The sequence below is a fragment of the Trachinotus anak genome, unplaced genomic scaffold (genome assembly GCF_046630095.1).
Source record: "Trachinotus anak isolate AG129_WGS33_773 ecotype Australia unplaced genomic scaffold, CSIRO_AGI_Tana_v1 ptg000001l, whole genome shotgun sequence".
NCBI lineage: Eukaryota > Metazoa > Chordata > Actinopteri > Carangiformes > Carangidae > Trachinotus > Trachinotus anak.
In genome coordinates, this window is record NW_027273852.1 from 4,284,171 (window position 1) to 4,301,771 (window position 17,601).

At 41.4% G+C, this 17,601-nt stretch overlaps 1 protein-coding gene across 1 annotated transcript; it reads right to left on the reverse strand.

Moving 5' to 3' along the window:
* Positions 1–369: 369 nt before the first annotated feature.
* Positions 370–5,111, reverse strand: LOC139633861 (frizzled-7-A-like). The gene has a single exon (XM_071499907.1). It carries the CDS (start codon positions 4,625–4,627, stop codon positions 2,924–2,926), a length of 1,704 nt encoding a protein of 567 aa, XP_071356008.1. The 5' UTR covers positions 4,628–5,111; the 3' UTR covers positions 370–2,923.
* Positions 5,112–17,601: the final 12,490 nt, after the last annotated feature.

Genomic DNA, 17,601 nt, shown 5'->3' on the forward strand with positions numbered 1-17,601 from the left:
GTAAAGTGAAACATAAGCATCAAAGTTAAAGTTTACAGTGGTCACATTTACCTACAATAACCTGTGTGACTAAAGCCGTAACACTATACTCACTGTGGCATTTAGGTAATAACACAAAACAAAATGGATGGTCAGAATTGTGTTACTCCCTCACTGGCCACATTCCCTGCTTCACTGCCTCACAATATTGCCTGTGTGCGATTGCTGAAGTCTTAACAATCATGTGCCCTGCCCATGCATGAAAAGTATTTTTACTGGCGTGCCTTAACGTTTAGGTGGCAAGTGAAAGTAATGAAGGCCAAACTTGGTTTAGGTGGTCAGAAAACACAGCTGAATTATTTAACAACAAATACCACACATACACTGACAAAACATTACAAACCTTATCTGTTTTATTCAAACTGTACACGTACAACAGGCTTATCTCGATAAAAAAAAAACAAGTAAAAAAGACAGAAATGAGTATCCCCATAAATACAATATGCCTTTAAAAAAAAAAAAAAAAAAAAACAGAGTGTGATTTCTTGGTAGGTTGCATATGCTCTGATAAAAATACACACACACTCATATTCCTTCTGAAAACTTAGTACAACACAAACAGATCAGTCTGGTATCATTGACAGTGGAAGATCTCAGCTCACAAAAATATTTCTGCCTTGTTAGGTAAAAGCACGATGGATGAGAGATGATTCATGTGGCGTGCTCAATCCTACATGCTAATTTTAACCAGGGTTTGAGGTATGTAGTACAATCACATGAAATGTGACATTTCTTGTATACAAACGACTTGAACAGTATGAAGACTGGTACATAGTGTTTGTTTCTAGTATCAGTATGTCTGGATTTGGGACACGGCTTTAGAGATTAAGAATGACCAGAGCACCAGGTCTGTAGGGTCAAACTGTTGGGGGAGTTTTCATTTATCATTTACACCATCATGTGATGTATGCAGAGAAAATGTGCTAAACGACAAGAAACAAAAGGCTCTGGCACATCATATCCTGCCTTGCAGCTGACTCAGTCAAGATCAAAACACGTTCTTCTGCTCAGATTTCCAGACACAATAAACTATGACTACTTCTGATTCAACTCAAATGACTGGTGTGCTGCATTTAACAGTGGATTATCAATAGGACTAAATCATTGCTGGTTACTTTTGTCCTCGCTTGAATTAAAAGTCTTGAGTATCATTCAAAAATTTATCAGGTTCCGAAAAATAAATGAAGGTCCTCAGTCCTGACATACTGTTTTTGGCTGTGTTTTTAATGGCAAGAGCATTTAGTTGACACTTTTCATGCTATTGTATTAAATGTTTCCAGTACCTTTTGAAAATAGTTTCTATGAGCTGGATAACTAGTTGAGGTCATGTGAATGTTCAGTTTCACCAACACACATAATCAATTTAGTTCTAATAACCTGATATCATTGGCCCGGATTCTGTCCCAGATAAACACCCCACCTCTGCCACACAGTCTCCACTGTACTCCATCCAAATAAAAAAATATTCCCACATGTTGGGGACCTTGGACTTCCTTTTTAGTGTTTCCATGATGCAGTACATGAAACATAAGTCTGGTTTCTGGATGGAGAGAAAATATATGCCATCTCTCTGCATTTTTGAAGGTTTGTGTAAGGTAGACACTAAAATAATGATTCGTTAAAAACACTAAAATTCTTAGTTTGTTTGTGAAAACCATTTAACACTGAGTGAAATGATACGAGAGTAAGGCAGATTCAGTAACAGTAGGCCAAAAAAAACAAAAAAACCAGGTGTGAATGTGTACAGTCATCTTTATCCACAATAAAATAACATTGAAAATCCTGAGCAACCATTTCCCCTGCCACGGATTAAATCTGGATCCTTGAAATGGTGCTTTGGATGTCTTAAAAGCTTAAAAAGTCTTTTTGATGGGAGATCCAACAGCTGAGAGACCACACACAGTGACAAACAATGAACTGTTGTGTCTCCATTACAGAGAGTAGAGGCCCGTGTGTGTATAATTATATGTGTGTGTGTGTGTGAGTGTGTGTGGTCTCTCAAACTGTCAGATCCAGGTTGTCCTTTAGTGGATCAGTCATTTTTAACACTTGTAACCTTTATATAGCTGTGCAAACCAATATGTAACTTCATTCACCTTCGGAGTGAACATTCAATGCAGGAGCAAATATTCATCAGTCTGAAAAATGAAAAAAGTAAAAAAAAAAGAAAAGAAGAGTGTTGATTTCTGGGCAGCCACTTGGCAGAGTTGATGCATCATTCCTCAGATTATAACAGGCGAGATTGTACTCTGCAATATTTAACACAGTATTAAAGCATTTCAGTCTTTAGCTAAACGCAGAGTAACTTAAAATTAGTACAACAAGTATGGTCCGAGCTTCCCTAATGAACGAAATCCCAGTCAGATGGTGTGGCTGCTGTAGGGATCAAACCTATGACCATTTTGCTGCAACATGGACAGAATGCCACACTGCATGACCCATCAGTCCTTTCTGTTATGGTGTTTTCCACTGCGAAGCTCTCAACAGAGTAGACAGGAAGTACATTCAAATTGTAATATCAAGAATATAAGGAATAATAAGAGGGGAATTTCATATTAAAAGTAACTTCACCAGTCTGGCAATACAGTTCAGGGACTAGTATGTCCATTTTCACCAGGTTATAATCCAAACGATGCAAAAGTCAGGAGTGTGGGCTGTCTGCTGATGACAAAAAAGTGTACAAAAAAAGAAATATATTGAAAATTCATTCAACTTCTACCAAATATAGATCAAAGTTTGGTTGTGTCCAAAAACACGAAAACACAAAAATCCGATCAAAAACATGTCCAAAACACCATTTTCAAAAACAGAAAGCTATTTGACCTCTTTTTCGTGGTTGTAAAATCCAAAACTCTGTGGCTTTGTGTCTCCTCGTCCTCCAGCTTCACACCGTCGTCTCTCCGTGGTTACCGTTGCTAAGGCGCTTGTAGAACCGCCGCCATGATTGAAGCGTCTTCCCGGACCAGACCCAGAAACCCGAGGTGATCCCGACGATCATGGTCATCAGGTATTTGATCATGAACACGGTGAAGTCCGGGGTCATTGGGGCGAAGTTGTGAACCGGACACGGCACGGCGAAGCGTTTGCAGGTCTGCATGTGCCAGGTCCGCTCCCAGTGCTCCCTGAAGGCCTGCTCGTAGAAGTAACAGGCGATCACTATGGTGGCCGGTACCGTGTAGAGCACACTGAAGACACCGATCCGCACCATCAGCTTCTCCAGCTTCTCGGTCTTGGTGCCGTCGTGCTTCATGATCGTGCGGATCCGGAACAGGGACACGAACCCGGCCAGTAGGAAGGACGTGCCGATGAACAGGTAGACGAAAAGCGGGGCCAGGACGAAGCCGCGGAGGGCATCCACGTTGAAGATCCCGACGAAACACACCCCGGTCAGGACATCACCGTCCACCTGGCCCATGGCGAGGATGGTGATGGTTTTGATGGCCGGGACAGCCCATGCGGCCAGGTGGAAGTACTGGGAGTTGGCTTCTATTGCTTCATGACCCCATTTCATTCCGGCCGAGAGGAACCAAGTCAGAGACAAAATCACCCACCAGATGGAGCTGGCCATGCCAAAGAAGTACAGCACCATGAAGAGGATGGTGCAGCCCTCCTTTTTAGTCCCTTGGGCCACGGTCCTGTAGCCGTCGTCCTTGAATTTATCCACACAAACTACCTTATCCTCCAAGAAAAACCCAGCAGCGTAGGCTACTGCCACCATAAAATAACAGCCGGATAAGAAGATGATGGGCCTCTCCGGGTATCTGAACCGCCTCATGTCCACTAAGTAGGTGAGCACTGTGAATAAGGTGCTCACACAGCACAAGATGGACCAGATGCCAACCCACAGCCGGCCGAATTTCACCTCATCCTCCCGGAAATACATAATCCCGGTTGGTTTAGTGGGCTCACACGGGGCCCCGCAGTCTTTGACCCCCATGAAGCGGTAACTCAAGTAGGAAGGCACCTCCAGCTGCAGAGGGCAGGAGAACTGCTGGTACTGGTTGTGCTGGGGCGGGCGTGGGTTCGGCCGGCCGATGTTTGGGGGGAGGGTCGGGTCCGGTGCATGGGGGGAAGACGAGGAGGGCGGGCTGCCGGGTTCGGATGTGTTCTGGCCGACGCAGATCTCACCGGCTCCGTGGACGGGGAAAGCCTCGCAGCGGAGCCGCTCCGGCCACTGGAAACCAAATTTATTCATCAGGGCTTCACATCCCTGCCGGGCACGCTCACACAGGGACCGACAAGGGGGGATGGCCTGTTCCAGCACGGTGCAGACCGGCGCATACATGGAGCAGAGGAAGAACTTAAGGTCGGCGGAGCACTGGACCTTAACCAGCGGGTAGAACTGGTGCACCTCCAGCCCGGCGTCCTCCTGGTTCGTGTGGCCCAGGAGGTTCGGCATGATGGTCTGGTTGTAGGCGATGTCGGTGCACAGCGGGATGGAGATGGGTTGGCAAAACCCGTGCTCTGGGACGGATATTCCACTTTCACTGTTGTAATGTTGAGCAGAAGTAGGTGAGAAGGCCACCCCGCACACCAGCCACATGATCCGCAGAAAAACGGAGCCAGTGGTGGACCTGGCCGCCGCCATAGTTGAGGAGGAGGAGGAGGAGGAGGAGGGGGAGGGAAGGAAAAACTTTGATCCAAGTAGGACGACTTAAAAACAGCTGAAAAGCGAAGAAAATCAACAGCAACTGTCCCGATACTTAGCTTGTAGTCCAATTAATTCGAGTTGAAGTACCTGTAATCGACCTTTTCTTGTCTTTTACGAAGATAAATCCAAGTAAAACGTTCGTCGTGTCATGACTTCTTGATGGTCTTTGTAAGTGACTCCAAGCAGTCCACTCTCACTCCCGATCCGGTGGAAACAACACTTAAAAAGTCCCGTTTTTCTCGAAATAATGCAAACCCAAATTATCCCAGCGCGTTTAGCGCTCAAGCCTTGCTACTTCGGCGCCGAACAAAAAACCTTTAAAGCATAAAAACGCTTATATTTCCATGGTTTTTCGGCCTGACTTCAAGCGGCGCCTCGGCTCACATGCTGAGCGGTTGGAAGTCCAGAGGCTCGCTCTCCTCACTCCGTGCGGATTCCACCGGTTTCCAGGCGCCCCCTCCATTCAGAAGACACCCCACCTCCCCACGGACAGAACGCAGGGCGCCTTGAAACCGATGCCGCGTCTCAGCCAATCCTGGCGTTTGTTTTCCTATAGGATTCGCCCTTGATTGGCTTTTACTCCCCATCGAAGGAAAATATGTTACAGTAATTACGTTACACCAGAGATTTTACAAACAATTATTTTTCAGTCCAGCTTTTAAGAACCATTTGCCTATAGTTTAGATTTAAAGTTCGCGGGTAACAAATTGTATAAGCTATCTTTTCTTGCATTCATGAAAATTAAAATACGCATGTAAATCCCAAACAACAGGATAACACATTTATGAATTATCAAATCTTCTTTTTATTTCTTTCATTTTTATACATTTCTCTTTTGTATCGTACTATTTATGAAGGAGGGTAAACATTTTTTTTAAACAACTTAAATTATAGTGTTGTAATGTGTTGACAGTGACAAATTTACTTCTGTAAAATGTACTTAATGAAAAATTGGCTGTGTTGCTCTTATCAAGAACAGCCTCTACAGTAGATTCTTATAGGAAACAATTACATTTAAAGTGCATAAACACAGTCTCCTCTGAATTACTGCCCACATTTCATTCTTTTCAGCAATTTAAATATTTAATGAGGTGAAATGAAATGAAAATTTACTTTAGGCTATAAACACAGTGAAGTCAGATTACCCATCTTTGCAAACTAAGTGTTTCTAATGCCTGTAGAAATGTGTTTGCTGTAATAGAACAGAAGGATAAAGCACACTTTTCCTCTTAATTTCCACTTAATTTTTCCCTCCCTATCTTGCCATGTTTCAACTTCTACATCAGGAGTCACACCCTGTATAGGACGTGTCCTCTGTTTACAACAAAAACGTGTGTTTAAGCTGTTTTAAGCTTTTAGCCATCTACACTATTTTAGTGTGCAGCTGTGAAGTTGAGCTCTCTCCAACTCCTCACAGACTTTCCACACAAACAGCCACTCACTGTATGTTGGACAGGTAAACACACTGCAGCACAGCGAGCAAACCGTGACGAAAATGTGATGAAAGCCAGATGAATTCCAGCATCTTAACCACTCAGTCACAGCAAGTACCTGTTGCCGTTCAAAGGGTTTCACTGCAAACAATCAGATGCAGCTCCTGAATTGATCTGCATAATCGTGGGAATAAAGAGCGACAACAGTCAAAGCAGCAGTAATTCACGCAGGCCGCTGAGTGTGGGAGGTGTAGGCGGTTCCTGGTGGTCTTGCTGCATTTGGTGTGTTTCTACCCTGAGTGGGATAAAAAGGGTGGGGGTAGTTTGGGCGTGGGGGAAGGGACAGGAAGAAGAGAGAAGGTCAAAGAGGGCAGGGGGAAAGAGAGAAGGAGACAGAGCAGCAAGAGAAGCTGAACCAAAAGGAGGAGAATTCCCCGCTATAAGATAGACTATAAATTAGACTGAAATAGGCCTTCAGGCCAGTGTAGATCTCTGAACAAACACAGAAAGATATTCATCTAGACGCTGCAGGGAAAATGTCATCCTATGTCCTCAAGGATCTTTGTGTTGCCTGTGACACAGATAACAATAGTACTACTAAAAAACTGGGAAAGTCAGTGGGACTTTGGCCGACCATTGTCTAGGGCGGGAACTACTTTGTCTCATTCAGTAACTTAACCTGTCAACACGACATGTTCATTTCTAAACCTGTGCATGCTCCCACTGAGCCAAATTATGCAAAAAATTAAAAGGAAAGAAAACTAAACACATCATAACAATTCTCAGGTCACAGACCTGAAAATGTCACTGCTCATCTATTAAACTAAGCAAGAAGAAGCAGCAATGAGTTACTGTGCTCCACAGCTGGAACAAGCCTGCAGAAGACTTAAGCCAGGCTCCAACTTCAGAACCGTTTAAAAATCTTCTGTTCTCCACTGCCCATAGCTGAAGCTTAAATAGCAGCTTATTACCCACTTAAAATTGTTTTATATTATTTTACTTGTTTTGCATTTCTTATGCATCATGTTAAGCACTTTTAATTGCCTTTTGTATATAAAATGTATTGTATCTGCTGCTTTGCATTTTGCTCCATAGCTGAAAATACAAAGTGGTTGATCGGGGTGTAGCCCACATCTGGGATAGGATGCAACGTCTCCAACAACACTATATGGGGTTGGCTGGATAGCAAATTGTAAATAAGGGAAATCAGAAGAGGATTTACAGGTGCCCTGAGAGTCCACACATTTGGTGGTATCCATCTTGGTCACCCAGGACATCCATTGATGTCTGCAGTTTGAGTCCACCTCAAGACATTTGTTGCACATTATCGTCCTATGCCAAAACAAAAATTTTGAAAGTGAAAATAATTTACAAGGAACATTTTAATGTTTCCTGGAAGTGTGTTCAATAAAACTGCATTTAACATTGTTAAGTTTCAAGTTAAAAAAATGCAGACAGATACAGACAGGCTTTTTTCTTGAATGATTTTGTGATAAAATCAGTCTAGAATCTTACGAGCAAGTTGCAACAGGATAACTTCATTGGTAACTCTGCTGTTTTCACCTGTCAACTCAACCTGTGTTTTTAATAAAGTCAATGCACTCTGACCTCAGTTTCATTACACCCAGCAATACACTAATTACTGAAAAGCAGATTGTATTGATGAGCAGAAGAGGAGGAGGTTGGTCCAACATGTTTGGTGTGATTCATGGTTGTGAACAGTTTGTTCTCTTTTTAGACAAGCTTTTCCAGGATGCTAAAGGACCAGACCTCATCAGGGCTTGGAGTTATTCAGCTAAAAGGGCTGGTGTGGGCGTCAAATCTATAGCCTCTGTTTTAAAGTATGCTAAGGAAAGGCATTATTATTACATGAAAATATGAGCTAAATGACAGGGAGCTTCAGACAACTCAATTGTTAGTCTGAGGGATGAATAAATTTCACTGGTCAATGCTGTTCATTGTGGTCATTGGATAATTGGTTTCACTGCTTGAGCTTTGGTACACAGATCTGATGGACAGCTGTGCAATAATTAAGGACTCCAGCTATTAAAGTTATTGATTGAGAGTGTTGTTAGTGTACTGTGATTTCCCTGGGGAGTATTGGTCAAACACCATCTGATCAGTGTCACAGCTCACAGACACCACAGTGTTACACACTAGAATGAATGGATGGATGGAAGCACAGGTTTCCCTGTCACATTTTTACATTTTTCATTGTTATGAAGAAGGTACTGATTTTCCAAAATCTACACACATCAAACTATTTGGTAAATATATGCAGCATTTCATATAAAACACAGATCAACTTATATATAGATATTTAAATGAACAATACAATGATCTTTGTTTGTCTGCTATGCTTTATTTGAGACCAAATTTTTCAACAAATATTTTTTATTTTCTTAGTTTGAAATTTCAGTTTAAATTTGTACAAAATGTATAGAAAAAAATGTGACAAAATATAAATAAAATAATTTCATTCTGCTAAAAGACCCTACGGATGCCAACATGTTAAACACTCATCTCATCATATGAGATGTTTACCTAACACAAACAACAGTTTAACCTGGGACATAAAATTTCAATAAATTCTAACTGGGATGTGTGTGAAAATGTGTGTTTTACATGATTTATAGATTTGAGAAATACCTAAAAGTTTAACTGTAGAAAAACTGATTTCACTTGGGAGCCTAACGATTTTGGTTGAAGGCCACAGACCGCCGACTTAAAGGATAAGTGATGCTAATTTGAATCTGTCACACATGGTAGTTTGTTGGAGTTTGATGGTAAAACCTCTTAAACCAGACTGACCATAACTGTCATGAAGGCTGTTCCACCACGATTCACACACAAAGATACAAGCGTGTAAAAGCATAGACTTTGTACAAAGTTGCAGCAAGATGATCTCTCTATCTCTCTCTCTCTCTCTCTCTCTCTCTCTCACTCACTCACTCCTCGCTCCTGTCTGTGGTGTAAAACGCAGCAGTTCGTAGGCACACCAGGTCAAATGGACGCACTTCATCATGTTTGACTGTAACTGTTTGTTTGTGTGTGTGTGTGACTGTGTTTGTGGATAGTGTCTGCAGTGGTCAAGCAGATGGGGGCAGTCCAGCAGGTTTCCAGACAGTCAGTCAGTGTTTGGTCTGCGGTCTGCTGCAGCTGGACATCTGCTGGAGAGAAAAAAAAAAGTTACACAAACAACAACTAGATTTACAGTAGACTTATGTGAAATAAACACAACAAAAAAGATTTTGATGGTTTGGACTGTGCTTGCTCAGTGTGAGGATAGCCAGAAGTGTGACCACCGTGCAAAGTATTTGAGCAACCGTGTGAAACCCAATGCTGAACAACTATTTAGATGTGGAGCCGAGGTGGAAAAACACAAGCCTCTTAGTTTAGTCTGAGGACGTTTTCCAATTTGAGGATGGCTTACAGGACATGTTGGCTTACCAAGTTGGTCTAACCAGCATGTTAAGTGTTTTTGAGGAGTGGGCTAAAGGTTAATACACCATGCTGGTGTTTTTTCTCTGCTTTAACCCTTTTCTATATGTGATTATGTGAGTTATGTGAATGTAGGATCATTATATTTGGACTTTTTGTAGATGCATTTGAAAAGTAGTTTATGTTGTTAGCAAGCCCTGGCCATATTCACCTGAACCCACTATAAAACTTCATCATCATCCATCTACATATATCCATCCACTGATAACATATACTTTACATTAGTACTGATAATTTCCCAAAGATGTACCATAATGTTTTAGACTTATGTGTTGAAAGTCAACATAATAAGCTTGTGAGTAGGTGTCCTGGTGGTCAAGGGATTCATCACAATAGACATCAGGTCTGGTTTAATGTAATGTAAAGTTATGTGTATTCTTGTGAAATAACAAGTGTGGATTATCCCCACAACATCCTTATAAAACCACTGAGCCTGTTACAGTAACTCGGAAACAGTTTACCGTGTTGTCAGCTGCACATACTGGACATTTTGAATACTTACTTTGATCTCTTCTGCTTTAACTCTGGCTACGTGAGATTAGATAATGATGAGAGGCTGATGTTGATCAGTGCGGCTTTACACCAGCTTCAAAAAGACAAATTCTATTTACTACACATTATTTTATTGAACCGTCTCTTGTTTAGCTTTCTTGTACGTGTGTGTGTGTGTGTGTGTGTGTGTGTGTGTGTGTGTGTGTGTGTGTTTTAGGTTGGTATACAAATATATACATATAGCATTACAGAAGTATGTGTGAGAGACTGACCTGAATGGGGGGAGGGGAGATCAACCTTAAGAAGTCAGGGAGGGAGGGAGAGGGAGAGAGAGAGAGGGGGAGAGAGAGAGAGAGAGAGAGAGAGAGAGAGAGAGAGAGAGGAATGCAGGCAGCTGGTTTGTGTCTGTCAGTGCAACACAGAGAGCCTACAGTATTGGACTACTCATACACGCACGCACACACACACACCACACACACCCACACACACACAGCACAGTGATGAAAGAACGATTTATTTGGACCAACAGAGTATGTGTTCGGTCCGGTGGCAGGCAGCAGGAAGCTCACTGGCTGATGTCTCAACTACTTGGACAAAAACGCTATATGTGAGTGTGTTACCAGAAAAGGAAAAAAAAAATCAATGCACCACATCACAACAAAATGTTGGATTGAATAGAAATGAAACGCAGTCATACCAAATGCAGTCAGAGTAAGGAGGGACTGGGTAGCGCTTGTTGTATTCATGCTGTTGACACAGTGGATTTCTCAGAATTATGAAACTAATTATTATGACATATATAAATACTGACAGTTGCAGTATTTTTCATTGTTGCGTTCTCTGTGCTCCAGCACATTGGATTTAAATTGAATCAGTGGCTATGGTGCTTTTTTCAGCTTTAAATTATCTTCATTTACCTTTTCTGGTCTGCAATTTCTTGTTACTTATGAGTCAATATATATGGCAATATCACTATATCAGTGAAAAGCTAATGATGGTCAGGCTGATTTATCAGTTAGGCTCTATGAAGCAATAAAATGGTAAAAATGTAAAATAATATAAGATAAAAATGAAAAATTAAGATGATTAAATGTAAAATACAGAAGAACAGAGAGTATGAAAATTTAGACATGCATATACACTCAAATGCCAGTTTATTAGGTACACCTAGCTGAGACCTGAGGGTATGCAACTGTCGCCCAGTCTGCAGGTCTGTGATCTGTTACTGATACTGTTAGCCAGATGGCAGGGGGGGAAATAGTTTGTGCATTGGGTGGCAAGATCATCATGCAGGCTTTCCACACAGACAACATGTGTGGTAAGTGTCCTAAATGGCAGGGAACTCTATGCCAATGGTCTACTCTGCTGTTCTCACCAATCTCTGGAGGGACTTGTGGTTGTGAGCAGAGAGCTGCCAAACCAGAAATGCAACCAGTCAGATGTTCTTCAACAGTGTGTCTATAAAAGTTTGGAGGGATAGCCGGGTCCAAGCCAAACTTCTTCAGTCTTATGTGAAAGAGGAAGAGAGCAGTCTGAACCATCATTTCTGTGTGAACAGTCCAGTAGAGGTCAGCCAATAATGTGCACTGCACACCAAGACACTTGAATCTGCTGACCCTCTCAGTGGGGATGTTGTTGCTTCCTGCAGCTTCCTATAGTCTGCTCTCATCTCTTAGTTCTTGTTGACGTCAAGGTACAGGCTGTTGTCACACTTGCTCACTAGGTCTTTTGTGTCAAGGGTCCTTGTCCAAGTCACTCACTGTCAGTGATGATGTCACTGAGGTGGGGGGGGGGGTCACCAGTTGTCACTACCCTAGGCCTTTTTTTCAGGAAGTCAAAGACCCAGCTGAAAAGGGAGGTGCCAACCCCGAGGCTAGTGCTCTCAGTTTTTACATCAGACTTCACCATTTACCAGTCCGTGGTATTTGCCTGGGGAGTGACTGTACATTTATTTTGGCATAGTGTCATTAATGTACTTTGTGATGTAGCATATTACAGAGTCACTGTAAAATGCTGATGTTGCCCTCAGATGAATCCCTAAACATCTGCCGGTCTGAAGTTTCAAAACAGTTGTGGAGACTCAGGCTCGTCACTCAACACTAGACAGTTACTGTATGTAGCAGTGGTTTGACCTGTTTGAGTCTTTGTTTGTAGGCTTGGAGCAGCAGAATGGAGATATGATCTGCTTTCCCAAAGGCAAGGTGGGGGAAGGCTGTATAGCAGTGGTCCAATGTGCATTCGGTCCTAGTAGCTATGTGAAAAAGCCAGCCCTGTTGAAACAGAGAGCTGCCTCAACATGGGCATTCTCCAAGTCATAGATACTATCATACAGTTCATCCATGGCGTTAGCTTTGTCTGCACGTGGTGGAATGTAAACTACAGTTAGAGATGAACTCTTGAGGGAGGTAGAAGACTCCTACCTTTGAAATTATGAGCTATTGAAGACCCATATACCGCCACTTAGCAGTGTGGTGCTAATTTTGCTACATAAGAACCCCATCTGGACCCCAGCTTGAGTTAAATATCTAACAGAATTGTGTTTTGGCTGTAAACATGGAACCCAGTTGTCTGAACAGCAGATATGTTGAATTAAGCAAAGTTTTATCGTGTTGGTAATTAATCCAAGTGCTCAGTTTGTCAAACCTTTCTAAGGACTGAGCCTTAACCTGAAACACTTTGGAAGAGGGGGTAAAAGTAAATTTCCTCTGCTCTGCATAGAGGTGTAAAGGAATGGGAATTTGTGCTGGTGCATGTTGTGTAAAGTGATTTGTCATTGTATCAGCATCAGCTAACGCAGACAAACATGATAGCCTATAAAAATGTGCACAAAACATGCAATCAATTTGGGAAAGTTTGTCAGAGGACTTTTGTGGAAATTTATCATGACTTATCATTAGAGTGCAAGTAACCATAGTAACAATATTGATGTTTGTGCATAATCATTCAGACTGAGTAACAGATTCAGTCAAGGGACACGGTAAATCTCCGTGGCGGTCTCTGTTTTCCTTGACAACACACAATAGTCCTTTATTTCCCTTCCCCCCACAGTGCACACACACACACACACACACACACACACACACGCACACACAAACACACAAAAGTCTTGGGGGTGATGTGCTAATTGATGCAAAATAGTGGAGGAGGTGGGGCCACAATGGCTGCCCCGCTAAGCTTTACACAGAGCTTTTTTGCTCATATGGTTTCGTAAAGAAAACAGAGGAGAAGGAAAAGAAAGAAAAAAATAAAATGAAGTATAGGAACAGAAGGAGGAGGAAGGAAAATTGGAGAAGGAAGAGGATTAGGAGGGGGGAGGTTCCCCATGGGTTTCAGGTCAGACACACAGCTGTGGTCATCACCTTTCACTGCAGGGGACTCTCTCTCTCTCTCTCTCTCTCTCTCTCTCACACACACACACTACTGTGATCATCACTCTCTGTAGGAGCTTGACCTGAGCCAGATGGTCACTGCTCTCTCTTTTTATGACTGTCTTTTTCTCTCATGTCCGCACTAAGCCAGTGTTTTTCACACCTAGGAAACACTGCTTTTCTCTCCAGAATGGATACATTTCAAAACACCAGTCTTGCATTGTAGTGTGAATGAGGCAGACAATGCCAAATAAATGATGTATCAATAACATGCCTTTACAGGGAGATGTGTATTAAGAAGGGAAATTGCTTTTGCCTCTTTGTGATCGCTCATTCTGAGCAATGGAGATCACACAATGTAGGTTTGTGATTAACCCGCCTCTACGTTTATACTGTAAAACAAAAAACATAAATAGCTCAGCAGTAGACCATTTCCAAAAAGAATAACAGATAAGGCAACAACATCTAGAAAATTTTGAAGACGCAACACTTGTTAAGTGCGAAGCACAAAACTCATCTTTTAAAGACCTTTTGCAAAAATAGTGATCGCTGCAGAGCTGCATAAACTGGGTGCACTAGAAGAAAAAGTTTAAGGTCTCATCTCCTCAGGCTGCTCCATGCAGGCTTCCACGCTGGCTGACGCTGTCTCCCTCTACTGTCTCCCTGCCTGCCCCTGCACGTGCCCTGTGGCTCTGGCCTGAATAAAACAATACTATTTCATCTTTTTCTCTCTTCTTCATGATCCAAGGTCCACATCAAGGCACTGACTCTTAATCCTCACTGTTGATCTCTCATGTGCAACTGCTTGCCTGTTTTGATGAAAATAATGTAAAACCAAAATACCCAAACGTAATATGATGTGTTTTCACATGTAAAATAAATGGATAAATGTAACCTCTCATACTTTCTCTATGTGCATTGTAGTTTTACACTCACAGTGAGAAGAATCTAAATTGTTTGGTATCATGTGATCTCCTAATTGTAGCTGTCATTTCCTGTGTGGATGTGTTTCCTGGCAGGCCTGATGAAGACCTTAATGGTCGACACATCCCCTCATTAAATGTATAGGAGCCGGCAATATTTAACGTGGATTACGTTTCTACTTTCCATTGAACATAAATTGCTTTTTCCTGCAACTGTACCTAACTGCACCATCTAATTTTGTGAGTGCTCCATAGTACACAGACATTATACACTGAATGCATAGAACATTTTACAGTCTGCATGTATTTTAATGATTTTATTACTGAAAGTGCAGAGAGGGAAAGAGAAAAGTTTTTTTCTACATAATCAGTCATCCATGCGACACACAGTTTAGTCAAGTTTACATAATTATACCATAGTTATAATTTTGTTGAATCAAGCTTGAGTTATTGTTACATCTAGGATGACACAGTTAGTTTTATTCATCAAACCCCACCAATGAGTCATCTGAACATTTGTGCTCAGATCAGTAAAGGCCTAAATTAATCTCTAAACATCCACCGTTATTTACCTAATTTATTCTGAAGTTCTTCACTGTCCCTGATTCTGATATTCAGTACATGTGTATGTTGGTTTTCATAAGGTCAAATTTACATCAGAGGTTTGCTTGTGTGTTTGTGTGTGTGTGTGTGCAAAGATCAGACCAAATTATCCATTGCCTAAAGTATTTTTTTATCAAGCTTCAGACATGTGTTTTCAATATTCTTTAAATACACTGCCTGCACACACACACACACACACACACACACATACACGTACAGACACACACACAGTCTTAGCACAGTACTTCCAGTGCCAGATAGTTAAAATTAAACCCCTCCCTTGTTCTCTTGGAGACAAAGTTCAGTTTTTCTTCTTTTGAAATCAGACTACATGTAATTAAAAATGGATAAACTGATAAAAACAGTAATGCAAAGCCGACTATCAACGCCATGAACCGTAAGTTGGATCTTACACGTCACACAAGTTAACTTTAGAAGAATCACCTGTCGGGAACACACCAGTGCACAAGTGATGTTTGTTTGCCCTAAAACTTTTTTTTTTTTTTTTTTGCACACTGAAGCGAGAAGGTTCTGGGTTCGACAAGTTCACAAGTTCAAAATCTTTATCAATACAAGATGCTAAGTCTTTTTTGGAGAAAGTAATATGCTTTGGAAGAAAAACATTGGCAGGGAATGTGTAAAGATGCAGAAACAAACAAAAATCAATAGCAAGTGATGACATGAATGTTTTAAACTCATTGTTCTGTATAGTTGCATATATAGCTCTCACTCTGTGTGTGTGTGTGTGTGTGTGTGTGTGTGTGTGTGTGTGTGTGTGTCTGCGTGTGCATGCGTGTAGGTGTGTTTGTTTTTGTGTGTGCATGACTTACTGCTCACGACACTGTGGTCAATCAAACCAGCCTCTTAGACTTACTGTGTCTTTGCGGCCTGGCTGTAACCCTGTTTTACCCACACACACACATACGCACACACATACACATACACTGCCTCTGTGGACTTGTAAATCCAGGTTGTGTTGTTTCCAGCAGCAGTAGAGCTTTATAAGGGTTTGAAGAGGGAAATACTGGCTGCACAGGTCACGACATGGGGTTACCAAGTGGGTGTGCACATGAGTGTGCATGGGTAAGTGTGCTTTACAATTTTGATTGAACTGCACCGAACATTATGTTGCCGCGCAGCTTCCACTCAGTAGCTTGCTGCAGGACGTAGCCCCCATCTTTATTTAAAGAACTACACCAGGGTTTTCCTAACTTAAAGCCTTTTACTACCAATGCTATATGCTGTATGTTACATTATTTCCAGCCCTTTTTTGAAAAACCGGCCATGTGTTTTCTCTGTGCACCACAGTTTCCTCTCTTTTCTATACATGTTCAGAATTATTGAAACTTAAACTAATGTGAAAAAAATGCTAAGTTTTGACATAATTACATTACTGTTGTTTAGTAATAAAGTCACTGGACCTTCTAACTGAGAAACACACACATTAGATTTTTAAACCGCACAGGTGAAAAAGTTATTACTATGGTCTCTCAACTATAAATTAATTTACAGTAATCTAATTTGACATTGGTGGTTTGAGGATAAAATATGAAAACATGACATCATGTGTCTTTATGTAGACAATGAGCTGAATTTAACAACTCTGAGATGTTTGTGTGATGAAAACTGAATATTAGATTAGCAGGGAAAATGAGCACATGCACACACAAGACCCCAGAAGCTTCTGCCAGCAGCTGTGATCCTTTAATGTCTCATGTTCAGCTCCAAGAGGGCAAAAATATTAGACTCTCTTTCTCTCGCTGCATTCCCTGCCCTTTTTCCTTTTTTCATTTTATTTTCCTGTTTTACTGCAGGCAGTAAAAGTCGGAGCCAAAACCTGCTGGACACTTTTATATAGAAAACACTAAAACGGCAAACAAGCGCTGATCACGAACATGGGTGAAAGGAAAGGAAAGGAAAGGAAAGGAAAGGAAAGGAAAGGAAAGGAAAGATGAAAAATCACAGAATCATAGAATACAGGCCTTTATCAGCTTTTCTGCAGCAATGGAAGTAAATGAAACCTTGAAAGTTAATGCAAACAACAATTCCTACAGGTATCACAACATCTGTTGATGAGCAACTGTGTTACTTCACCCTCTGATGCATTATTAGGAAAATACTGTGCTACCTAAACCCCATTGAGTGCATCATTTTTGGGAACTTCTGCAACAGTGTTGGGACAAACTTTCCATACAATGTTTCATTGTAGAAACAACGCTACGAGTGTTTTAATCTGCTGAATGAGTCAGAATTTTTGATGAAATTTAGGATTTCAGATTCTATGATTTTTTTTAAAAATCTTTTTTTCAAATAAATCTTTTTTATGTATTTGTTTTATACTCTAATTTCAGAGAGAGTCAGTTTCAGAGTGGTAAATTTCAGTGACAACTGGAAAAATGGAGCGAGGCCTGCTGCATCAAAAAGCATGTTTTAGAATAAATACTTACATTGGTATTTATATAGCATGGTTACTCCTCAAGTGTGGATGATTACAATCACACTAAAATGCCTAAGAGTATCTCACACGGAGCGTCACATCAGATCAGTCAATCAATCTGAAGCGAAAACTCCTCTAACCTTCAGCATTATTG

Coding starts and splice junctions, on each gene's coding strand:
- LOC139633861 (XM_071499907.1), bottom strand. CDS start 4,627: ATGGCGGCGGCCAGGTCCACCACTGGCTCCGTTTTTCTGCGGATCATG.